At 39.3% G+C, this 27423-nt stretch overlaps 1 protein-coding gene across 15 annotated transcripts in view; it reads left to right on the forward strand.

The window, feature by feature from the left end:
• Positions 1 to 27423, forward strand: part of PCDH15 (protocadherin related 15) — a 768547-nt gene that overhangs the window by 460100 nt on the left and 281024 nt on the right. For 14 of the 15 annotated variants that reach the window (XM_040624601.1, XM_040624600.1, XM_040624598.1 and 11 more), the window contains one exon: positions 13009 to 13141. The exons of the other annotated variant lie outside the window; for it this stretch is intronic. In XM_040624601.1, coding sequence (XP_040480535.1) covers positions 13009 to 13141 — 133 coding nt within the window. The remainder of the gene's footprint in view (positions 1 to 13008; positions 13142 to 27423) is intronic. 15 annotated transcript variants of the gene reach the window in all.

Here is a 27423-nt window from a genome sequence, read left to right on the forward strand (position 1 = left end):
TAGGGAAAGGACAATAAAGACAAGATTAAACCACAAAATAAGTAACTATGATTTCATAAATGTGAGGGATGCAGATATCTGTTCTAGGGGGGAACTGGGAAATATCAGAAGCAGGTAGCCAATTTATTGCTGAAAAGCAAGTTTGCTGACAGTGAGAGATCACAGATGTAGCAGCGACATGAAATATCTCAGGTTTGAAGCCACCTCTCAATGTCTAAACATATATAAGTACATATATATATATATCCTCTCTTTATATATACAAAGTATACACAAATATATGTGCATACACACATATATAAATGCATACACATATGTAAAAATATATACATTATATATTCTATCTATAGAATTTATTATAGAATTGATCATTTACCTATAAAATATATCTATATGTATCCCATTATGCATATTCAAATATATAGATACATAGATGGTATGAGAGAGTGAAAAGCAAAAGACTTCCCACTATTACAACTGTGTTTATTTAGTGCCCCACCTGAGATGTCTTTTTTATTAATTTCTTGTTTGTTTCCCGATTTTCAGTATGTATTTAAAGAAAATATGAATGAATAGTAATTCATTCCTGCACCTGTTGGGTTTGTCCCTTTACAACATATCCTGGGGTTCTTTCAATATGAATACTGAATAATTTCTTCAAAACTCATTTCTCAGCTACATAATATTCTTTCATGCATGTGTTATACGATGGACTTTCAAATTCCAGTCTCTCTTTTACTGACAATGAAGAAATAAATAACACCGAACAAGCATAATCTGAATATGTGCAAATACCTCAATACTCTAAATTCTCATTTACCAAAGGGCATATGCAATTATAAGTTTCAGTGATAACTGCCAAATTTTGTTCCATGGGGCTCATAACAAGTTACAGTTCCGACTGTAAAGTCTGAGAGTGGGTAATTCTACAGTCTCCCCAGCTGTGTGTCATACCAAACACGTGGATTTTTGCCAATCTGATAAGTAAAAAATAACATCTATTTTTTATCCATTTGCTTACGAGTAAGTTCATTTTCTATGCTTATGAGCCAAGTCTGTTACTTTTCCTGTAAAGTCTGTGTTCATAGTCTCTGCCCATCTTTCTATTGATATGTCAATATGTCAATGTTGCTTTTCTTTAAAAGTGTCTTGGTTGCTCTTTATGTTAATTTTTTGACTATATATAAGGTAGTTCAGTGGGTTTTTTAACCATATTTTTATTAGGAACACATTAAATTCATAAATTAATTACCTAGGGTTAAATTATGTGTTTTTGATGTCAAATCGTTCTATCCAAGAACTTTCTATTTGTCCATACTTTCTCGTGTGTCCTGTAGGAATTTTTATTTTTAAATATTTTCTTTATACGAGTTCTGTGCATTTCTTCGTTTGTGTTTCCCTATCTTTTGCTGTTATTGTACATAGACTCTTTTCTCTTTGTTCTATCTGATTGATATTTATATATGTGAAAGCTATAATCTCTTATTAATTTTAACCCACTTTCTTATTTAATTCTTTTATATTTTTATAGTTTTCTCATCAATTCTTCAGTGTTATCCAGGAATGTATTGTATAAATAATGAAAATTTGTATCTTTCTTTCCATTTTCTTTCCTTTAATTTCATTGGCTAATCCCTGCTGAGCATGGAGCCTGACATGGGGCTTGATCCCATGACCCTGAGATCATAACCTAAGCCAAAACCAAGACTTGGCCTCTTGACTGACTTAGCCACCCAGGCATCCCCGCTCGTCTTGTTTTTAACTCAAGTAGGAATGTCTGCCAGATGTCCCCATTATATTGATTAATGATTTTTTTAAAAATCTTTTAAATTATGTTAAGAAAGTGTTTATTCCCATTTTATTGGCTTTTTAAAAAAAAGAAGATATATGCCCATCATCTATGAAGACAGTAGTGACTTTTGTTCTTGAGCTAATCATATAATGACTGATCTTGATACGGTTCCTAAATAAATCTATTTTGCATTCTTAGTATGAATCCCGCTAGGCTGTGATGTTTTATTCTTGAATTAAAATGCTAGATTATGTTTGTTACTTTATTTAGTGAAATTAGTCTGTTCTCTTTTTGAGAAATTTTTATGAAGATTCCATACAGCTGTTCTGATATCTCATAAAAGAATTAAAAACCACAAAAGATGTAAGAAAGAATTAACAATTGTAATAGCAAGTGTGAATGAGTGGTAAAGATCTCTAAAACCAGTATATAAATCCAAATTTTGTTCTCTGAAAAAAAGAGATAAAAAATATGAAACATAATCAAATAGATAAGCCACCACCACATTTAATCAAAAAAAGGGAGAGGGGCACCCAAGTGGTGCAGTCTGTTAAGTGTCTGATTCTTGGTTTTGGCTCAGGTAATGATCTCAGGGTTATGAGATTAAGCCCCACTTTGGGCTCTGTGCTCAGCAGGGAATCTGCTTGAGATTCTCTCTCTTTCTCTCTCTCTCCCTCTCTCTGCCCCTCCCCATCCATGCTCTCTCTTTATCTCTCTCTAAGATAAATAAATAAATGTGTTTTTAAAAAAGGGATAAATTTCAATAATAAATTCTAAGAAGGAAATACTACAGAAAATAGAGGAAATTAAAAGAATCATAAGAGATACCTTTGCTTTAATATATGTAAAATTTGAAAAGATGAGTGAAATGGATAATTTTTCAAGAAGATACAGCTTATCAAAACTGATCCCAAAGAGTAATAAATTTTAAAGAGATCAACGTTATGGAGGCAATAAAGTTTTCAGAGCTCCCCTACCCAAAACTACAAGAGGGCCAAGCAATTTGACAGGAGGACCATAACACAGCCAGTGAGAGGCGTCATTCCCCATTGAGCCATCCCCCAGAGCACACGCCAAAGCCCCACACCACACTCTGCATCTCTCTTTTCTTCAATCATGGAGATGTCATAGGGGGATTCCCTGTTCCTCACGGATATCGGTGGACTGCCCCTCCTTCTCCTTCCTTGTGTTGTCCTGTTGAGTCTCATCTTGTCTGCTCCTCCATCTACAGATGGCAGCCCCTTCCCCATTGTCTGCTCTTCCAGCCTAACCTCTAACCTCCTTTCCACATGGTCACTTCCAGACCCGCAGGTCGCTCCAGTGGGATCTGGTTCCCAACTGTCCAACATTCCTTCAGTATCATCTGTTACTTGGCATCTTCTTTTTTTTTTTTTTTTTTAAGATTTTATTTATTTATTTGACAGAGACAGCCAGCGAGAGAGGGAACACAAGCAGGGGGAGTGGGAGAGGAAGAAGCAGGCTCCTAGCAGAGGAGCCTGATGTGGGGCTCGATCCCAGAACGCCGGGATCACGCCCTGAGCCGAAGGCAGACACTTAACGACTGCGCCACCCAGGTGCCCCTGTTACTTGGCATCTTATGGTCAGTCGTGCAGCTGCTCTGACCAAACACCCCTGGATCCAGCCTCAGTGCATTCCTTTCTCTCAAACTCAGATGCCATCTTGAGCAACACCTCTAAGTTCTACCCTAAAAACAAACACAGATGGACAATCCTCTGCTCTTGTTACTGACATCCCGGTTCGCGCCACACGTCTCTCTGATCCCAGCTGTTGAAACCTCTTCTCCGTAAGCTTCTGCCAATGCACCTCCCATCCCTTCTCTGTTCAGGGGCCTGAGAGATTCTAGCAACACAGGAAACACACTTTCTTTTTGCTCAAGCTCTCTTTGGGGTCTCACATCTGACCCGAAGTAAAAGGCAAACTCATTAAAAAGACCAGGGGAGCCCAGCACACATTGCCAGCGGCCACCAGCCAGAGGACGTTCCCTAGTGTCACCTCCTCTGTGGGACATCATCTCCTGCTCCACCATGCTTCTCCACTCCAGCCATCACCCTGCCTCTGCTCATCCCTGAGGCTGGCAGCTACCTTCTGATCTCGAATATGACCTTCCCCTCTCAGCCTGGATGGCTCCTCTTTCCATTTGTCTGGTCCTTCTGGCCCCTACTCAACCATCACTTTCTTTGCAAAGTTTTTTCAGACAAAGTATTTACAGCTGCAACAGCCTTTCCATACTTCTATGCCGCTTTTTATCCACTGCACTTATCGCCCTGGGATAGGCTATTACGGACCTTTAGGTAGGGTATGAAGTTGATGGTCTGCCTTGCTTCCTCCCCCACTGGAATTTTAGTTCACAAGGACAAGAATTACTGCGGTTCCGTTGTCTCTTGTGTCTACAGAAGCCCAAACAATTCCTGGAATGCCCTAGGTGCTTAAAAGTTATCCGTTTTTATTGTTTTCCTAAGTTCTTAACAAACATCTTTTTTTTCCTATTTTTTAAACAGATGAATTAGAAAAGGAGACAGTGTAATATAAAATTCAAATAACTTTAAAGAGCCCATGAAACAAAAAGGCAAATTTGAAATTGTTCTGCCTTCTTTCATAGTATACACCAATTCTGTCTAATTTTGTCACTAATAAGTTAAAAAAAAAAGGTGTCAGTGAGAGTAAGATTTTCTGTTCCGTCCAACCAACCATTTATTATACAACCACCACTTACTGTGTCATGGAAACACAAAGATAAACAGAATGCCGTCCTGTGCAGGCCAAAAAAATTACAATACAGCATGGAAAGTACGACTATAAATAATTGAATTCAGTTCATCATGGTAAGTGTATGATTGAGCCAATTTCTCTGCTTCCTGGGGCATCGAGGAGGGCACTCGTTATAATAAGGGAGTACTTAGAAGGCCTCCCAAGCAGATGACTTTCAGAGAATGAGTCAAGGTTGACCAGGTGAAAAAAGTAAGTCACATTATTTGCACAGCCTGAGAGGTCTGAAAGAGCTTGGTCATTATGGGTAATTACCAGTCTAGTCAGTGTTACCAGTGCGTAAACCCATTCGAGAAGGGGCAGGAGAGTTAAGGGTCATTTTATGGAAAATTTAATTTGTTTTTTAAGAAGCTTGGACTTATTATCCAGTCTCTGGAGGTATTTGTGAAGGACTTTAAATTAGAAGTTGAGTGAGATGAGTTTAGTTTCTGGAGAATCCGTCTGGTGTCCCTGTGGGAGATGAATTTGAGGGGGACAACACTGAAGGCAGGGAGATGACATAGGACTCTACCACTGGAAAAATCCAGGGGCTAAAGGCTTGAATTGGGTGTGTTAGGAAGGTGGAGAGATGGAATCGTCAAAAAAAAAAAATCTGCAAATATTTTGTCTAAGGTGACAGGGTGGAGATGTCAAGTTGGTGTGCGTGGTTTGGGTAGAGGAGATGAGCTGAATTTTGGACTCATTTAGTTGGATTTGGCCACTGTTCATATACCCAAAAGGCAAATAGATGTATACGTCTGAGCATGAGAAAATAGTTAAGGGCTGTTCCTTGAAAAGACACACGGAATACTTTTATATATTGTCCTAAGGTAAGATTCAAAGTTTGAATGAATTTAAAGTATAGCCTTATTCATACTGGGTTATTCCGAAGAGGAGTTAAACATGATTGGTGCTGTGTAATTAGCATGCGGTAGAAATCATGCAACCTACTCTTGATACATAACTTCTAATCTGAACAACAACACTGTGACTTTTGCATTACTCTATTTTTGCAGACCAGACATCTGAGGCTGAAAGATGATAATTGACTTGGCTAGATGGCCCTTCGCCCACACTCCCACCCACCTAGGACTATTGGATTCTAGACTTTATCTTCCACTCTGTTCCATAGCCATGACCTTTTGTCGTGATTATTCTGGAGGGAAAAAAACAAAACAAAACACTTCAGTTGCTTAATATCAGTACTAATAATGTGAATTTTAAGAATTAAGGCACTTTTTGTTTTTACCATTTAAACTTTTATTAAAGTCCCTTAATAGTCATCAATTTATTTTATGACTTTTTATTTCATTGAGTATAGTCCTATGCTATGTAGATCCTGTAAAATATATATATACTTGTATAATATGACTGATGACTTTTTAACTATTTTATAACTTAAGAGTGAGATTTTATAATCCACTTCTTCGTTCCCATTTGGAAGTCATATCACTGATTTGTCTCAATAAGCTGCTGCCTATAATAATCGGGTGCAATGAAAGATTTCATTGGAGTAAAATCTTATTCAACTCCAGGAAACAAAATGCCAGCTTCAGATTCTGAATACACAGGTGGTTTTGGTGACATTAAGCATTTAGTTGACCTGGCCTCATTGTTTTCCTTATGGACAATGGTCTGGACACTAAAAGAGCACCTTATAATGTTTGGTCAAATATCAAATGGGACCTACAGAGAATAAAATCTGAATACATCCTTTCTCCCTGCTGGGATAATGTCATGTTCCCTCTAGGATAATACATTTGCTATTTTCTGGAGGAAAATTAAGCTTTCACATTGACTTGATGAATGAACCAAAGAGTTGTGAGGTCTTGCTTTCAGTATTTCCTTTGAAAGGAAGAGGGTACTTGAAAATTATCAGCATGGAAGTACAGACCTTGATATATTTACAAATTGACCCAGCCAGCAACAGTGATATGTAAACCTACTTGAATCATAACATTAAAAAAAATGGCAATTTTCCATTTTATTCTTTTTTCAGATTAGAGATCTTAATTCATAAATTTAAATAACAAAATAAGGCCTATATGAATTAACTATTTTTGAATTTGTTATTCTAATTAAGAAAACTTGCTAAAGATTCAGAGAGTAAGAAGAGCAAGTCTGTAGTCTTTGTTCTGTTTTGTTGAGTTTCTCATAAGTACAAGAGGACAGATAAAAAACCAAAAGTTTTAAAAAGTAACTGCATTCGAAGATAGTAATTCGTCTATTGGTTTATGTAAGTCTTCTTATACTTATTGAATTGAATTGAATTAATATTTATTTAATTTCAATATGAATAAAGTACTACTATAAGGTATTCATAAAGACACAGAATGAAGGACAGACCTGTCCCCAAATATCTTATAATATAATTACAATAAAATGATTGGTGCATAGCATGGCATATTTTCTTGATTCCCAATTTTTTTCCTTGGAATCCAAGGTTCTATCTAATTAACACAAGGTTAAATAGTTCATTCTCAAAATAATTCTTATCATTAATTTTATTCTTTTAAATAACAACAAGATATATTTAACATTAAGAATAGAAAATAGGAGTACTCATTTTAACAAAAATTTACTGAGTTCTCACAATTTTTAGCCTTTTGGGGAAGCCCTGGAAATATAAGACAAGTAAGATGAGATCTCTGACCTCAGAGTATTCATATGGAGGTGAGGCACAGGTAAGACTGGACAGGCAATGGTAGGTAATTACAAGCACAGATCAACTTCGACAGGAATGATAATGGGATATCCAAATAGAGCAATAAAAGCAAAGACCCAGAGACTTGATGAAGAATGGTGTGTTGTGAGAACATGCATTACTTGGCACATGTGAGCATATCACTAACATGCTTGCAGTCTATCTACCAGTCCCCATTGTTGTCAGATGAAGCTTAAATTAGTAAGTATAGCACATGAATCCCTACATGATCTCGACGTTTGTCTGCCTCTCAGGTCTTAACTCTTACCATTTCCCTATTTAAACCCTTCTCTGTAGTGCTACAAAGCTTACAGTTTTCTTATTTATTGCCCTGTGAATTTGCACATGTGTTTTCCCCTGTGTGGAATGTCCTGTGGTCTTTAAACCTAAATCCATCTTGCATCTTAAAACTCTGTCCCTGTGGTGCCTGGGTGGCTCAGCGTCTGCCTTCAGCTCAGGGCGTGATCCCAGAGTTCTGGGATCAAGCCCCACATCAGGCTTCTCCTCTAGGAGCCTGCTTCTTCCTCTCCCGCTCCCCCTGCTTGTGTTCCCTCTCTCGCTGGCTCTCTCTCTAAATAAAATAAAGAAAAACTCTGTCCCGCAACATCCCCTGAGAAGTTCCTCTGACATCCTACCTCGGTTTTAAATCTGAAATCTTTGCTCCTATACTTTTCCTATATGTACTTCCAAAATAGTAAAATAGAACCTGGGAACATTGAACTGTAAATATAGCTTTTCTAGCACAGTGTTGATGGGAGACAAAGGAAAAGGGAGGCAATTTCTGTGTTAAGTCTACTAGGGAAACAATATACACACTTCCACCTGAGAAGCAAGGTAGAGAAGTAAAGTGACAAATAAATACCCGTAGCATGGAATCAATAGAATATTACAATACACATTGTATAGCCAACACTCCAGCAACATCATCTCATTAGTACTGAGTACTATTGCAGTATCAAAACAAACGGACTTTTTATCTTTTGAAATAGTTCTGCAAGGTGAAAGCCTCTGAAGTCTGTCTTCCCAACCTCTTCTATATTCAAATTCTATTTTGGTCCTACAAAAAAAAACAAAACAAACAAAACTAAGAAGTCTCATTCATGGTATAATTAAAATTAATTGTGATAGCATACCTTAGCCCAAGATTTGAACCAATTTGTGATTTCTTGTAAGATAGCATCCTTCATTACGAATGCTTCATACTACATCCATAGTATCAGATAAGTCAAAAATCTCCAATTTACTTCCCAAATTTGTTCTTGTAGGATGGGGGGAGAAAGGGTGGAATGACTTTGAATTTAGAAGCCTTGCCTTTTAGTTTATCTTCCGTTCCTAATTAACTTTTTAACCTTGATTCAGTCACTTAATCTTTCTGATTTTCTAATCCTCTTTTGTAAAATGAGAGAGTTAAATTAGATGGCTTCTAGGGTCTTTTAAAATCATAAGATTACCTGAGAAAGTACATCAGCCCTTGGGTTCTACTTTGACTTCATTACCAAATGAGAAAGGTAAAGCTGTATGATTTTCCTTTTTTTTTTTTTTTTTTTAGAAATAAAGATTTATCTACATCATACTGGCTATATTACAAAAATAAAATTTGTATTGTATAACTGCTCGATTTTATGCATTTAAGACTAGCTATAAAATGTTAATACAAAATGTTCACATAAAATGTAAACATTATTATTTATCTAATGACTGTCCTGTTTTATTCTGTGCTTAACTCTTGCTGTTGAATTACTAGTATTTATTACATTAATGGTATCATTTTATTATGAATACTATTGGTATTTAGTTTCAGGAAAGCTAACTCTGACACAATGCTGACATCAGGGATAAAAAGGAGATAGCATTTTAAAAGGCAGTAACCCTCAGAATCTGGTGGTTATTTAAATACATTATAGGAAGAGCCAGGAAGTTGAAGAGGAAAAATCTAGACCTTGAAACTTGATCTTTCTCAAACAACTCCAAGATCCAAGTGGGGGGGGGGAGCAGAAACATATGTAATTAGCAATTTTAGCATTTGAATTATTCTGGGAAGGAGCAGAGGAAGGGAAGGAATAAGGTTGGATGAAGGAGAAGCTGGTGTTGGACCAGCTGCTGCTCTGTCTGTACTCTGCCTGGCTTCTTTGTTTTGCATTTTAAAGTTGTCTTCTCTCCTAGCAGATACACCAGCCTCTTTGGGTGTAGAAGTACTTCCTCCGGTATTGTGGATGTAACAGTTTAGTCCCTTCCTGTGGTATTGGGGATGTAACAGTTTAGCCCTCTTGTGGGAAAACAGTCAAAGGGGGAAGAATAAGGAAACACACAAAGCATAATCAGTTCAGTGTAAACCATACTCTGATGAGCACAAAGAGCCTCGTATTCTGGTAAAGACTTCAAGTATTCCAGACCAGTAAACTGAAGCTGTAAAAAAAAAAAAAAAAAAAAAAAAAAAAAAAAAAGCCAAAAGCAGGAAAGCCCTAACTTTTTGAAAGAAAACTTTGAATCTGGAGTACAAGTGTGTTCTAGGTAAAAAAAAAAAAAAAAAAAAAAAAAATTCATTAGTGAAAGAATCTCTTACCTCCAGGGTTACCAAGGTGAGCACTAGGTCAGTTTATAGAGGAAGCCCCAGGCTACAAACTTAAAAAGCAGGTAAGCCTACATGTTTTTCTGCCAAGAGCTCCCAGGACAGTGGTCTTCTAAATCTAGTGTGTGTAAGGATATTGTATATCCATAGAAAATGCAGAGTCTTCTGTCCCATACCAGAAGATTCTGATCTAATATGTCCCTACACTGACACTACCACACCCCACTTTGGGGAGGTGACCAGGTGTATGATGCCTTTAGGTATTTAGCCTAGAAAAGGGGAAGGATGCAATTAAAATGTTTTAAAAAATTATACGGGAAATTAATAAGGTATATGCAAGCTTATTTACCCTACTCCTTAAGAATAGAATAAGAGTCTTTATTTTGAACAGTTATCAATAATAATGGATAAATATGTTTTTGTATGTGCATACAGATACATATGTATACACAATCTACAGACACACAGATTTATTAATCTTATTTAACCCTTCTGCTAAACCGAGATGTTAGTATTACTCTCATTTTTTAGATGTCAGTGGTGAAACTGAAACAATTTGCCCAGGATTACACAGTGGTCCACATCCAAATTCTAACTTAGGGAGGTGTGGTTACAAATCCTGTCTTCAACAACATCCCTCAGCCAGGGTTATTACCAACATGGCAAAGGGCAGATATTATAGGACTTCTTATGCACAGACAATGTGCTGGCCGGAAAAAGGGACAGACTTATAAAATGTTTAAATGACTTGATGAATAACAGATGCTAAAAGAAGCCAGGGTCCTAAGGGTAATATCAGGGAGAGTATGCATCCCGGGGATGCTGTTGGAGCCACGTCACCACCTGGGAAGATAATGGGTCCATTTCATTTTTTTTTTAATAATTTTTTATTCTGTTATGTTAGTCACCATACAGTATATCCTTAGTTTCTAATGTAGTGTTCCATGATTTATTATTTGCGTACAACACCCAGTGCACCATGCAATATGTGCCCTCCTTAATAACCATCACTGGCCTATCCCAACCCCTCCCCCTTATGAAGCCCTCAGTTTGTTTCCCAGAGTCCACAGTCTCTCATGGTTCATTCCCCTTCTGTTTACCCCCCTTCATTCTTCCCTTCCCTCTCCTATGGGTCCATTTCAAAATGAAAAGTGGGGCTCCGTAATGCACATTAAATTTGGTAACTTGGGGATATTTTTCTTCCTGCTGTGTTTTCTTTTGCATCTAGCCCTAAGATTAATACCTATAAGCTTATAAGTAACATTTCATCAACCATTTTAACCTAATGTAAACATTTTACCCTTAGGGACGCTTGGGTGGCTCAGTCGGTTAAGCATCTGCCTTCGGCTCAGGTCATGATGTCAGGGTCCTGGGATCGAGTCCCCCATGAGGCTCCTTGCTCAGCGGGGAGCCTGTTTCTCTCTCTGCCTGCCTCTCCCCTCTCTCTCTCTCTCTCTCTCTCGCTGACTAATAAATGAATCAAATCTTTAAAAGAAGCTTACTATTAAAATCTCAGTTGTAAAAAAATATATGTATTTTGAAAAGAAAACAATTAGAATTTGATTCATTTTATTGACAGATTTTAACAATAAAGTGATAAATCCAGAGACGAGAATAAATACAGGTACTTTGATTATAAATATAAAAACTGATTATAAAAGAGATTTTAATTTTAAAAAGATAATTTTGGAACAATGTTGTGATAAATGTTAAGTGTGATTTTTTTTAAGTCACTGCAACCTTTTAGACGTGCTTATATTCTGTAGGTATCTCATCTATTGAGCGTGTGTCCGGGAACAATTTGGACTTAGGCATATTATAAGATGATAACCTGAAATTTGCAGTGCCTATGATCTGTATTTCTCTGCAAAGCTTTTCAAAACGTAGCCTCTTTTAGCATAATAATATCAGAAAAACATTTTTGGTGGCCATGTATTTTAATTGAAGCAATTAATAAAAAGAACTTTGGCTTTAGAGAGAGAGCAACAGTGAGTGGGCAAACTGGTGGGGAGGGGCAAAGGGAGAGAGAGAGTCTTAAGCTGGGTCCATGCTCAGCGTGGAGCCCAACACAGGGCTTGATCACATGACCCTGAGATCATGACCTGAGATGAAGTCAAGAGTTGGATGCTTAATTGACTGAGCCACCCAGGTCCCCCAGAAGAACTTTGGGCTACTTTAAGGAAATTCTAGCCCCCAAATAGAAATGACTACAAATGTGTTTTTAGTGAAAAGTGGTGATTTTGTTAAAAGAAGTTCAAAGCATGTAACTTCGGCAGTGGTTATGTGTTCCTTAGGACAGAGGCTAATTGTTGTCAAACATTAGTGGTGGCATCTTCTTCCAGATGGGAGACAACTAACTTTCTCATTACTATAATTTTAGCCAGCGCTGCTTCTGTATAAGCCTTGAACATCTTGCCTCTGTAGCTTTTGTTGAGCAAAGAAATTTCAGAGTTTACAGATATCAAAAAACTTGATTATGTCAGTGCTAATATTTTTGTCTTTATAGTAACAGAATGTCGTCTTGTCCTTCAGAAAAATTCCCGATTGATGTAAGACTTTCATTAAATCTAATGTATAGCTTTTCATAGTATATTCTTCAAAGAAGACTTAAAAACACCTTTAGTTTTGTTTGCAACTAGTTCACACAACGATTACTTTATGAGCCTGACTCTTGACATGCATTTACATGAAGCCATTGATGTCAGCAAGAAAACTAAGAAAACACAGCCCGTATTTTGTTTTGTGTGTTATTGTAATCAATACCCCCTCTGCTGGTTTAATGGGAAGAGAGCCCCAAGGACAGCTCATATTACTAGATATTTATAGAATACTTTTTATTATTAGACATTAAAAAGGAAAGTCAGGAGTCAAGGCTCCTGTTAATTTATTAGCTTTATTTGTATAGCTGTTCTGTTTTAATTCACACTATTAATCTAAGCAGGAAAAATGGGTACCCTGAGGCATTTCCTTTCTTTTTACTAGGATAATTTCGTAGAAACGTGATGTTTCAGTGGTAGCTTTTATTTTGCCATCCTTTCATTCTGAATTGTTTTATTGTTTTCTCTAAAAATTCAAAATGTCCTCTCCTGGAAGCCCAACAGCTGAACGCGGACTGCAGTCTGTCATTAAAGGTGAGGTAGATTTTTACCCATCTTGTTCTGTTCTCCTTCTCTGCAGGCACTCCATCTGCACGGTATACATTGAAGTGCTTCCTCCAAATAATCAAAGCCCTCCCCGCTTCCCACAGTTGATGTACACCCTTGAAATCAGTGAAGCCATGAGGATTGGTGCTGTTTTATTAAATCTACAGGTATGCTTCTTGTTATATACAGAAAGCTCTATGGAGACAACCTTGAAGGCTGATGGGTCTGTATTTGGGGGGGGGGGGGGGAGATTCACATGTCTGCTTGCACTCTGGTATAGGAAAATTCCATCTGGAAAGGAAAATGGGGGTAATATGGTTGGAGAGTTTCCTCGGCTAATCTGTTTTATTGATTGCCACAACTGAAGGACTAAAGTTAGCTGGTAGGGATTAGTTGCAATCATTACAAGACAGAATGAAGGGATTGGAAACATGCACTTGAATATTTTGTACTTTGCACCCAAAGAGTCTGCAGCTGACTATTATGTTCTGTCTCAAATTCCTTTGCCCAGCAGGATTTAGTTTTGCTGCAGTGTGGTATAGAGAAAATAGCTTGGGTTCACAGACTGACAGTAGGCATTCTAGTCCTGAGGCAGACAACTTCATTCTGTGGCCATGGGCAAATCTCGTAGTTGCTGGGCCTCATTTATTCATTTAGGTGAAGGGAGGAGGTTTTGCTGATATTTCCATTTGCAGATCCAGATTCATGGGCATATGAGTTACTTGCTGGATGATTGCTTGGTTTTCACTGTTTATACATTGCTGACTGAAGCACATTTGGCCAGAAATGGTTGTATCTTTAACTGAACCTACTAGTTGGGCTTCATGTGGTGTTGATCACTGTCCCTCACTCTAAGAATCATCACACGACACATCACTTTACCTGTGGATGCTCAGAGGACAGGGGACTGAACTTCTGGTGGTGTTACACGGGAACAGCTGAGCTCGCTAACAAGAGTTCGGGAAGCTGGCCTTGAAGGGTAGGACAGATAGATGTGCATGTGACACTTCAGGAAAATCCCAGCATCAATCTTTACCACCAAAGGAGGTGACACAAGGCCTAGTTACATCTTGCCCACCTCCCGTTTGAATGCAGACATGCTCTTACCCAAAGCCTGATGAGGTAAAAGTGGTGATTGCCAACAAATGTTTGAGCTGGAAAGGATGTGAAAGTAATGAGACACATCAGCCTCATGGTCCAGACGTGGAAAGTGAACCCCATGGAAAGTAACTGGGGCCTAGATCAGTTGACTGAATTTTCATCATTTCCAAAACAAGGTTCATTCTCTTAGATCCCTCTTAGTACCCGAGGCTGCCAGAACTTTGGCAATACCAGATAATTCTCTGTGCCTCTGCTCTAATATCTATTTGGTTGCTTTCCCCCAGGTAACTACAGAGACTTTGCTTCTGTGGTTCATTCACTATTAAAACATGTGGGAAATAAAATTATGTGAAGGTAGACATCTTAGCAACAAGGAAATTTGGAGTATTTTCATGGACGAAATAAAAGAACCCCATAGTCTCTGAAAACCAAGTATGAAGACAAGTGCATTTAATGGAATAATGAAAATCTCTCTCTCTCTCTCTCTCTCACACACACACACACACACACAGATTTATTTGTGTAAACGAGAAGAAAAAGAAAATAAATTCTAGATTTATGAGATTCAGGCTAAGAAACTTTACACGTTTTATGTTTAAATATTCCTTCAGAATGTGCCTTTATACGATTAACTTTCTATGAGGTAACATAATCTTACTTATAAGATGGCCCTAGGTCTCATTTCAATAAATCCCAGAAAGGTCCATGAACCATATTATGGGAGAATAACTCTACCTGTGAGTTGAAGATGGAAAGGAATTGGTCTTTTTCACATCTCAAATTTCTCTACTGCAAAAACTGAGCAAATACATGAAATGACATTTCTAGTCACCCTTTCTGCTTCTGGTAGGAGCAAAAGAAAGGGTGCCAATTGCAGTGGCAGTCTCTATGGGAAAGAATGAGGGTGTCATCATCAAGGCTTTTTTCATAAGCCACCAGCCATTCCCTTTTGCTCCTGATCAACTGAGATTGAATTTAAACTAGTGACCTAAAAGCTGAAAAGCTTCTACCAAATTACTCTCCCGGAGACTTCTAATAACAGAACACATCAGTGGTTCTTCTGGCTCTGTCCTCCTCTCTTTCACACGCTGCACTGCCCACTGCTGACTCACTGCTCAATTTAGAAAGACAGGATTTGTGGAGAAATATATTTTCAAAAGTAACAGCAGCCTGGTTTCAGAATGATCTGTTTTGACTGAGATCAAAGAGGTTTCTTCTCAGAAAACAATCCTTATTTCTCCTCTTCCCCTTCCCCTTCTAAGTATTTTCCTTTCATTCTGTCTCAGAACTGCTGGGGAGGCTGTGATTTTTCTCAGCTTATTAAGGCTGTCCTGACTGCCTCCTGTATCCATGGCATTCAGTAGAGGAGAATGTGAACCACAGCTCTGCTTTTCCAAACTTCCTGTGCTGAGCAGGGTTGGCATTAGGTGGCGTTTTTTTTCTTCCAGAGTTGGTCAGATCTTTCTCCAAAGCATGATTGTGCATCACCCCCACTTGCCAGTGAAACCTACTCGAGGTGTGTGCCCCAGCTTTGCACTGGGATCATGGGATCATGGGAGCCCCTGTGCACAGCTGTCCCCACTGTCCCATCATGTCCATTGGTAGTCTGAAATCAGCCATGGTGGGCATATTTATGCTACAGAAATTAGCAGGTGCAACAAACCAGTACCTTTCACTCCCTGCACAGCTAGTTGTTAATCTTGACCACTTGATGTGGAGCCGGTTTCTTCAAGGACTTAAGTAACTAGGATGTGTTAACTTCATCAACCTCGTCCGTCTTTGTCCCTCTGAGATTTTGAAATCCCCTCATACCATCACCATTACCCTGGTGCTTATATAAAAATAATAATAGGTAACACATGTGGCACTTAATGGGACACCTGCCTTTACAGATAGCTAGGATATAGTCTGTACACACTCAAAATTTCAACAATTTGTGACTGAGAAGGGTTATATCTCATTCCTACTGTATATCCACCATGAATTAGTTCCGCCTCCATCCTCCATCATTCGCCCCACGTCAGAATGAAGGGGCAGCTTCTATGCAGAGCAGTGTTGTTCTTCTGACAGAGTGAAAAGACAGGCACAATAAGCCACAATTTGGATCTTAATGCTTCTCCTGGAAGTGACACCTAACCCTACTGCCCGTGGTTTATCCACTAAACCCAAGCACAGGCTGCTGCTGAGCTCCATACCTCAGGGATGCATGATCCTCGTGTGGGAGACATGCACTAACTGCGTGGCTACTCTTATGTCAAGAGCTGTGGGTTCTTTGGTTTGTCACTTGCCTTCTACGTTATTGCAGGCAACCATTTTGCTAAGCGAGTTTTTACTGCCAACCCTAATTCCCATGATGATAGCTTCCAGTAACAGTTTCCTCACCAGCTTCCAGTCTCTTGCAAACACGCTATTTATTTTCTGGGTGTTCATTAGGCACACTCCGCCTTTAACTGTCAAGTTGAGATCAGTTAGGATTGCTAGGTTTATGTTGCCGAATTCCAGTCAGTGCCATACTGTATTCAGTCTTCAGTCCACAACCCGGCTGATGAAGTGGCCTCTGTCTAGAACAAGGGATCTCCTGAGGGCAATGTTTGCCATAGGAAACACAGCAGAACAAAACAAAACCCAGTTCTTCATTGTTACCTCCAAGTGAGGCATGGAATAACTACCATATTTTTCCCCCATTGGCCAAAGCATTTCATATGACTACTCCTGAATTAATAGGTCAAGAATGTATAATCTTCATGTAGGCAAATGGCTCTACAGGTTACAATGCAAAGCTGATGTCAGTGGAACAGGGATGTCTTACTTTCCCTAGAAAGGGACTGCCAATATTTTCAAAATATTGACTTTGAACATTAAAATCTATGAATATATATGCAGTCTATTAACTTTCATATAAATAAAATAAGTAAACAAAAACTTCAGCACCCACATCTTTCCCCATTTGATTCTTATAAAAACCCAAAGCAATTGGAGCTATTACCATTGTAATTTTACAAATGGGGAAACTGAGCCACACACACGCACACAAAAATAGATGATTCTTTTCCCAAGCTCAATGTGCTCAGAAGTTGTAAACAAAGGACAGAAAACCTAAGCAGTCTGGTTAAACATTTATGCTTACTTGTACCACCCGCATGCCTATACTATTCCCATGGGCTTGACTCTCTCTGCAAACCCTCCATTTTCTGTCGCTTACCCTGCTCCAGCTGTGGAGGGTGGAGAGGTACTGCTCCCTCACTGAGGCCACTCTCTAGTGTGGCTGCCACCCATTGCTCCACATTCAAAAGTCTCCAGCTGTTCATCACCCCCCCTGCCCCCACTGCAGAATGCTTCCGATTTCACTTTCTAGACCAAGAGAAAATGCGTATTCCCTTTACAAACAACTTATTGATAAACAATCTTTTTAGGACTAGCTGATTCATTCATATATCACATAGTCCATTCTTTTGTTTTTTTTTTAAGATTTATTTATTTACCTTAGAGAGAGAGAGAGAGAGAAAGAGCGCACACATGCATGGGTGACAGTGGGTTGAGGGACAGAGGGAGAGAATCTTCAAGCAGACTCTCTGGTGAGCATGGAGCCCAGTATAGGGTTCCATCCCACGACCCTGAGATCATGACCTGAGTCAAAACCAAGAGTTGGTGACTGAACCGACTGAGCCATTCAGGCGTCCCACATGGTTTTCTTAAAGACAAAACGTTAAAAGTTAGTTGCCACAATACCAAATCCTGCATCACATCCATTGTTTCTAATAACAAATAAAGACATTAATTTAAAAAAATTGGTTGATTCAGTAGAATTTGATAAATCAGAGTGTTTAACAAGCTCTCTTAATTCAAATTATTGTCTCTACCATAATACTTCTCAGTTATTTATTAACTTTTATTTTTAATTTTTCACTTACAAGTTGTGATGCATTCATTGTTGGAGGTCAGCTACCTTAACCTGCTAAAACACAGTTCTGTGTCCTCGGCTTCTGTGTAATGCACCATAGCATTGGGTCACCACCCTGACCTAATACGTAAGTGGGTATTATCTTTATTCTCTGACAGATGAGGAAGCAGAAACTCAGACACAGCAGGGTTTGGGAGCCAGAGGAGTTTTTTGGGTTTGTTTCTGTTTTCATTTTCTTCCCTTTGACTCCTAAATCAGGACTATACTATATCATATTATTTTAGTGTAAAAGCTATAGAAAACCTATGAAATTTTATTTTTTCCTTATGGGACGGTGGGTGTCTTTTATATTACATAAGTTTTGTGTTTTCCAAAGGCTAACCTGACCTGATGTTTATGAGGATAAAATATATGACAGGTTGAAGGGAAGATCTGATTTATTTCAATAGTCTCAGGAAGAAGCAATTAAAGGAAATATTGGGTATTTTCCTCTCTCACATAGAGGTTATAGATAGAATATGGATTATAACCTGGATAAAGCACAGTTAAGTAAATATTAAATTCTCAGATCCTACCTCAAAAAATTCCTGGTCCTTAGTAGAATACTCTCCAGGAATCCAGGTAGGAGAGACCCCATATGGCTTTGGAGATCTTTACCATAGAAATAGTGAGGGTGCCTTTTTTGGTGCTCTAATGGTTGCTGGTCCAGTGTTTCTCTTAGTCCAAGACTGAGAGAAGACAATCTGAGAGGAAGAAGGGGAGATTGGCATCCAGAGCTCCAACTGAACAGCTGCTGGGACTTGAGTCCATGCAACGGCCCTGGGCTGAGGACAGTGTAAAGAGGTGGGCAGTTGGCAGGAGGACATGTGATGCCCACATTGTAGGTAAGAGGATCCTGCCCAGGGCCATAGAGCTCAGAGTGGGGGCTCCTAGGTGTAGATAAAAGTGAAGGGAACTGCAGCACGTGGAAAAGAGAGACATGCATGCAAAGATGTACAACAAAGGGCCACCAATGGAGCATTAGGCACGAGATACATCAGCATGTCCCAGGCACCACCAATCCCTAGGATGGCTGCTTGGGATCCAGCCCCGTTACAGTGGAGTCTGCTGGTGCCAGTTCCTCCCACACTGGTCCTCATGCAACCTCCTTTAAGTCCCTTTAAGAAACATGTTTTTCCCTCTGTAACCTCTCTATCCCAGCGTCAGAGGGGAAATGAGAGGAAGAAAGACGAATAGGAGTGAGAAAATCACACGCACTCGAAGACTCTAGAAAGGAAATTGGTTTTAAAATAAAAAGGAAGGTGTCATATTAGGAAGAGTTAGGAAGTTTTACTAAACAGCAGGTTAGTAAAAGACAGTAGACTTGTAGAACCAGACATGGCTGAAGGAGTCAGCTCTATGACAGAAGGAGGGGTGAGGGACATGACAGCTTGAGAGCAGCCTGGAAGAAATGAAGCCATTTCATTTCTTCTCCAGGAGATTGCTTATTCAAACTGGGCATAGGATAATGCAGAGCTGAACTTTTATACTTACAGCAAAAGTCCACAGGAAGGGAAAATTTCAGAGATTGCGTGGAGGTGCAGTTCTGTAGCATTTGGCATTTAAATCAAGCCTCTCCGGCCCTGCCTCTTCTTCATTTCTACACTTCCCTGCTTGTCTCCTTGAGCGAAGCAGAAAAGCGTATGATTCTCTAGGCTTTGCCTTCGTTTGTAACACAGCTCGTTCATGGTGGAGCACTTAGTTTCTTGCATACTCTATAAACAGTGTCTAGCCATCGGCTGAGAGCTTATGCTTGACTGTAAAGAACGAATCGTAGTCATAGGGGCGCCTGGGTGGCACAGTGGTTAAGCATCTGCCTTTGGCTCAGGGCGTGATCCCGGCGTTCTGGGATCGAGCCCCACATCAGGCTCCTCCGCTAGGAGTCTGCTTCTTCCTCTCCCACTCCCCCTGCGTGTGTTCCCTCTCTCGCTGGCTGTCTCTATCTCTGTCGAATGAATAAATAAAATCTTAAAAAAAAAAAAAAACAAACAACAAATCGTAGTCATAAACAAGTTGTGAATTAAATGATCCATCCACCTGTTGCTGGTGAGGTCATCCCAAAGGAAAGTTCAAGTATATTTTACAAAATGGTTAACAAACACACACGTGGGAATAGAGTAAAAGTTATTACCCTTCTTGCGCAAGCTAAGTTCCTTGAGGAGTAAAGATTTGGGACCAGGGAGAAACAGGTGCTGGCAATTGTTCCTTGATTTAAAATGTCTTTCCTCTTGCTGTCAGCTTTTGCTGTCACACCTCTATTTCTGAAAATGAGTTGTATTGAAAACAATTTACTTGAAGTAATGCCAGTGTTGATTTTTTTTTAAAAAATGCATAACGGCATAGCTTGACAACTCTAGCCTGTGGGCAAAGTGACCTGTTTGTCTGCCTGGTAAATGGAAAATGGTTTTTACATTTGTAAAGGTTTGTTGATAAAATGTAAACCAATAAAATAAAGTGGCAACAAAAAATAAACAAAGAATAATATGCAGACACCATGATATAGCCCACAAAGCCTAAAATTTTTACTGACTTTTTACAGAAGAAAAAAAAAAATTGCTGGCCTCTGCATGTACTGTGAGTAGTCTTTCAAAAACAGACCAACAAACCAAAAAACCAAAAACAAAAACAACACTCACACACATAACAGGGACCATCCATTATATTGAAATGAAGTGTAAAGGTGCCACTAAAAGAGATAAGATATGATACGTCTTTATAGTCCTAAGACCTAGCATTGGTTTCATATAGTAACTTGAATTGAGTATATTAAATTTAATTATTTATACTGCATCAGAATAATCTTTTATCTGAGCTGGGTCTTGGGTGAGCTAGCTGAAAACAGAAGCAACATTAGTTACCAAGGTATTCTGTGTGTTTATAGATATTCAGGTTAATATTTGTGTGTCAAATAAATACTAGATGAATAAAATAATGGAGACCAACATACCCTTTAGTGTAGAACAGAAAGCAGAATTTTAAAAGCTTGGGAAAGAGAGGGAGATTATTGTCTTTGGGTTAGGGAAGCCCAGATGAAATGCATAGCATGTAAATTGCATAGCTCAGTGCCAGAAATAGAAAAAAGAAAGTACTTAGCTAATGGTAATTATGTTTATTCCTATTCATTACCATTCTTGTTTTTCAGTTAACTCCCACTAAGATTTGGGGTTTTAATAGTGAGCAAGAAGTTACCAGGCGTTTGGAAGCATGAGTAGGAAAGTGGACTGTTGATGAATACGGGGAACTGGATGCATTGCAAAAAATATATTCACCAGCTTTATGCTTTTACTAGTTCTTCCTTTGAGAAGAAATGGTTCTTGCAATTTAGAGTACAGAGTGACACCTTGGCAGCCCAAGAGGTAGGTGGTTAAGAGATCAATATTAATAATAATATCAACATCTAATTTGAATTGCTGCTGTTATCCAGGAACTGCTCCTAAGCATTTGAAAACTTCCTTGTCTTTTGTACATTTAACAAAGCAGTGCAGTAGTTTATCCAAAGTCCAGGAGAATGTTGCTGCAGACTGGGGATCCCAAGTCCAGCTGCAAAACCGGAGAGTCAATGCTCTGCCTGTCCCGAAGACTGGGGTGCGCTCAGTGCCCTCAGCTCCAACTTGTAACCACTTCAGCAGCAGAGTAGACCTGCCCACGAAGCTCATGCCGCTTTTCTTTTTAAGATCTGCTTGATCAGACTTGATTTTATTTTCTTGTGGTTGCTTCTTGCTTCTTCACAAAAGTGAAGGATACTATTATACAGGTAATGACCACTGATGCTGGGAAAACTTAACTTAGTCCCTGCTTTAAACTTGCATCGTGAGCTGACTGGCTGCTGCAGTTTGAGCGACTTTGCTTTTCCTGGCTTCTCCTGCCCAAAGCTGCAGTGGCTCGTGAAACAGCTCAGACACAGGTAGCGGGAGAAAACAGAAAGCCTGGGGCGCCTGGGTGGTTCAGTCAGTGAAGCATTTGCCTTCGGCTCAGGTCATGATCTCAGGGTCCTGGGATCGAGTGCCATGTTGGGCTCCCTGCTCAGCGAGGAGTCTGCTTCTCCCTCTCCCTCTGCTTGCCACTCCCCCTGCTTGTGCTCTCTCTCCCTGTCAAATAAATAAATGAAAATCTTAAAAAAAAAAAAAAAAAAGAAAATCCCAGAAAGCTGTGAGAAGCAGCCCAAGATGTTGGATGTTGCACATTTTGTTACTTGAGGGGAAAAGCATACATTTTTCTGGTGAAATGCCCCGGGGAATGAGTGTAAGGCGATGCTGGGTCAGCTTGCCACCTGCAACCCCCTTTCATCTTTATGCATCCTTCTCCTTGTTAATAGTTTCAAAAAGTGGTAGAATTTAAACTATACACCTCGAGGAATTATTAATTTTAGTCCTGAAGAGAAATGCCCGCTGCCTTGATTTGATCTGGAATTGATCCATTTCCAGAACAGTTTGAAAGAAATGCAGGCCATTGTAGAGCCTGCCCTTCCGCATTAACAGGTCCTGTCGGAGGTGCTAATTCATTTTTCTGACATCTTTCAAATGTTCTAGAAGGTTTGGGGGTTCTTTCTTCTTTTTCTTTTTTGATGAATATTTCTTGTAAAATAGGATTTTTTTCCTCCGAAGATGATAGCGGTTTATGATTCATGGATGTGGCGCGGCTGGTGCGGGTACAGTGTGCATGAATCGTGAACCCCGGGCTCTGGGATCTACAGTGTCATTGATATTATGGGGATCACCTCGGATCTGTCACTTGCAGATTTGCTCTGCTGTCATCAAAGAAGCTTTCCTGATGCATTCCGACCCTTAGTGTTTTACTGCGTAGATTAACGCCGCAGAGTGCCCTAAAAAGATGACTGTTTCCCCTCCAATGTAGTAATATATAACTTACTCTATTTAGTAGGTTTCCCTGATTTTGATAAGTATGAGAAAGGAAATTCTCAATTATTTTTCTCTTTATTTTTGGGTCAGGTGGGGGAGAATATGTTTTCTTGTCTTTCCTTATGCTAGATTTCAGATGGCTCTTTCGTCATTAACATTTTCTCAAACGAATAATACCGTTGTGGGCACACCTAGGGAGGTGGAAACACACCACTAATACTGGTCATCTGGTCCCAAAGTATAATTTATATTTTGAATGATGAATAGATACCTGGATGGATAGTCAGAGAGACAGACAAATTTTAGAGAGAGAGCGATGTCTCCCAATGCCAAGCAACTAAACATTAAATCTGATTTGCAGTGCTAATTTTCTCCTTTAAAACAGATGTTCCCCAAAAAAGTTTAGTCCCCTTAACACTATGGAATGCATATTATCTGAAATGATTTTTCATCTAGGGGCATATAAAGCTGTCAAGAGTGAGAAAAACATATTTTTAAATGTATTCTCTATTCATAGGCATGTCTTCCTCTTCCCAAACAGTAATTTGTCCCCTGTAATTCCTCCGTAGTCCACAATATGCTTATAGGCAGAAAGCCAGAGAAGTGTCAAGGAGGACAGGGAAAAGAGATATCTAGGTCTGATACATTTAAAACAGCTGGCTCCTAAATTATTATTTTCTTGACCCTTCTTTCTTCAAGAAGGAAATAAAAATGATTTAAAAAATATATATATATATATATATAAGCTCTTGCCCCAGAAGAGTTATAGGCTATACATTTTATCTCATACCTTATTTATCTCCTATATACATATATATGAGATGTGTGACTTAAGTGCATTTGTTAGTGGAGTTAGACTTGACTTCTGCCTCTGACTTATGCTTTAACAGGAAGTAGTACATATAAAAAATGGGTGAAAATAATCTTGACATGGTGCACAAAATAAAGCCACAGGGGTGCCTGGGTGGCTCAGTCGTTAAGCATCTGCCTTCGGCTCAGGTCATGAATGCAGGGTCATGTGATCGAGTTTCACGTTGGGCTCCCTGCATGGCAGGGAGTCTGCTTCTCCTTCTCCACTCCCCCTGCTTGTGTTTCCTCTGTCGCTGTCTCTCCCTCTGTCAAATAAGTAAAATCTTTAAAAAAAAAATAAAAAGAAAGAAAGAAGAAAGAAAGAAAGAAAGAAAGAAAGAAAGAAGAAAGAAAGAAAGAAAAAAGAAATAAAGCCACATTCTCCAATTTTCTTAAAAATAATTAAGGACCTAAAATCAGTTAACAAAATAAAATGGTCTTTCCTGATACCGCCGAGCGCGAAGCAGAAGTGCTGTGGCTGATTGCACAGATGGCCACCGATGATGATCCGCGGTTTGTGGGGTGCCCCGAGGCAGAGATTCACTGGCAAGGAGACAGGCTCTACTGTGGCACTTCTCCTGCCCCATATTTTCATCAAACCCTTGGATGAAGACTTTTATAGCCTCTTCTTACCACGCTTTCCAGTCTCTCTGCACCTGTATTTGTATATTTTGTTTTTACTCTGTGATTAAAAATTACCCCCCTTGTGTCTCTTGAAACTGTCACTTGCATACTAGATCAGTGCTTCTCAAAGCCTCAGAAATAAAGGATGCTTCTAAGTGAATTACTAGAAAAAAAGAAATAGGAAACCAACAAAAAAAAAAAAAACCCACAAACCCATTTTCTTACTATTAGATTTGACAGATATAAATTACCTGTCAAATCAGTTATTTTTTTTCTAAACTACTATAAGTTCTACTCTAGAGGAATTTACTCTAAATTCCTTGTATCATCATGATCCGTAATAACCACTTTGCAGAACGACACTGTGACCTTGGACCACACTTGGAACAGCGCTCAGGACTGGCTACTAGTTTGCAAGGCCCAGGGCAAAATGAAACACAGCACCTTTTTAAGTCTGAGTGCTTTGCGTTGACCCAAAAGCACTCTCCTGGATTCCGCCCGCTCTGGGCTGCTCAAGGACGTTGCTTCACAATCACCCTTTTACCTTCCTGCATTATGAACAGTTCCGGCACTATCTGGTCCTTTCCATCGGCATCAAAATCTGCAGTGGCATTTCCCAATTAAAGACAAGCAAACAAACAAAATGTCCTTGATCCCATAACCTTCTCCAGCTACTTACCCATTTCTGTTCCTCCCTTCATTACAGAAGCTACTCAAAGCCGATATCCAGGCTGGCTTGAAGAATGTCTTGGTCAGATTCCCTGCTGTTCTCTGATGACCACAGTAAAGTCAGGATTTCAATCACACCAACCACTGATGTGGCTCTTTTGGTCCCAGTGTTTATTCCATTGCTAAGTGAATCCCCCATCTTCCTGCCCATCGATAGGCAAGGTGATATGGAGTGGATAATCCCTTCCTCATTTAGATACATATGTTTGGTTTCCAGCACACGACAGTGTCCTTGGCTTTTCCCTGTCACCCTGGCTAATCCCATTTCTGTCAACTCTGATGGTTCCTCACCATTGCCCTGACTCTTAAAAGTTGGAATGCCCCAAAGTTCAAGCTCCTAACCTCTTCTTTTTCTATTTACGTTCACTCCTGGTATTAGTCCATCCGGTCTCATGGATTTAGGTTGTTATATGTTCATACCTCTAATTCATATCTCCACCTTAGCTCCCTGCCCTAAAACTCTAGACCCATGCCCGTCAGTATGTTTTGGGATGTTAAATAGGCATCTGTCTTGAGTCGAGTTTCCAGAGAAGATTCATCCGCACATGTTTATTAAAGAGTGTCTTTAGAATCAAGTCCTATGGAAAGGAGAGGGAAGCAAGCAGAATTAAGTTTAGGGAGAGTGAGCTTCCTCTGACCTCGTGGAAAGCTCTAGAGCTGAGAGCCCTTTAGAGTTGGAAGGTTGGCCCTTCACACACCTGCATGCGTGAGTTGGATGCAGGTTGCCTTAGAAACCAGCTTGGCCTTCACATGGCGACTCTGTTCAGATGGACCAGTATCTGAAGTCTCTCAAATAGGGCTAACAGCTGAAGGCTCTCAGTTGGTAACATTTCTAACACATGGGGGAAGAATTACATCCTTGAAGGGGATTTGGGAGGCATATCATAGTGTTATCACACAGAGATGATAAAACCCATCTTATTGTTGATTAAATCTGAAATGAGGCTCTGGGGCATGCAGCCTCAAGATGAGGTAAAGGGGAATGAACGAGTTGAGCATTTTCTGAAAGAAAATACGGTAGGTGTAGTAAAGCAATGAACTGTAACACACGCCCTCTAGAAATGCCAAAAAAATTAAAAACATAATTTTTTAAAACTATTTGAATATATTCAGAAGGGGAAGAACACATTTTAAGAAGATTCAGCTTAGCATTTTTCCATAGATCTTTCCCCCTGATTGGAATACTTGCATGCCTTTACAAATGAATCATTGCCATGCTTTTCTAAACATGGGAATGCGAGCGTGTGGGAGGGGTCGTGCAATGCAGAATTTCAGCCCAAGGTGATAGTGCTCCTGAAACAGGGAAGCCGGGTCTCAGAGGGCGGTGGTCACCAGAGCAGAGAGGTCGACTGTAAGATCTCTAACTTGAATGGAGTTTTATGGACAACTGCTGGGGGAGCGTATGTAGTAATACATCCCTACTTTGGAGATCTGAGCAAGAGACACTTCATCGAACTTTACATTAGAAACCAGGGATGTACTGTATGGTGACTAACATAATATAATAAAAAAAAACATTAAAAAAAAAAAGAATAGTTAACTGGAAAAAAAAAGAGACACTTCAACCGACCTTTATTTCCTCTTTACTGCGGTGTTTCTAATCTTTGGTCTTATTTGTATCATGTCTCCCAAAGCCATGGGGGACTCTCTAGTTTCCTAGATGGCAGCCAACAGAAACCCCTTAGTCTCTTTCCACTGGATTTTGTGGAAACATTGGAGACATGTTTTCGTCAACCCTTTCTTGTAAAAGATCTTTCAACCAAAATTTATAACTAGAGTATGAAAGTGATGAGTTTCATTCACTACATACTAGAGGACTTTGTATGATTCAAAGAAAAGTTTACCATTTTTAAACTGCTTGATAAAAAGAGTTTTGGGGTTTCATTTTTTTTTCCCTTTAACTGACCAGAATTAAACCTGCTCTTCCTAAAAGTTAGATTTAAAAAGAAAAAAAAAAGATTGATTTGGAATGTGGGTTTGAATGTGGGATAACATTTGGCTGAGCAACTCTTTGATACCAACTGTTATTATAATAGCAGGAATCACTATTACCTTTAGTGACTTGGCAATAAAGGGTTCTCTGCACAGTTTTGTAAATAAACCTCAGTTTATTGTATGCCTCGAAGCTATTTATTGCTTCACACACTGTCAGCTACTGTTGATTAAAGCTTCAGTATGCAAATGCAGTTATTTCCCTGAGATTTTGATAAATTAGAGAAGAACAGGAACAGTGTTTCTGAGGTATACTTGATAAACAGCTAATAGGTGTCAGTTGTCTAGAGAAAACAACAGGAACCAAATTGATGCTGAGAGGTGCCCATGGTGATTCTCCCCTTAACTGCCTGGA

The sequence above is a fragment of the Ursus maritimus genome, unplaced genomic scaffold (genome assembly GCF_017311325.1).
Source record: "Ursus maritimus isolate PB19 unplaced genomic scaffold, ASM1731132v1 scaffold_7, whole genome shotgun sequence".
Lineage (NCBI taxonomy): Eukaryota > Metazoa > Chordata > Mammalia > Carnivora > Ursidae > Ursus > Ursus maritimus.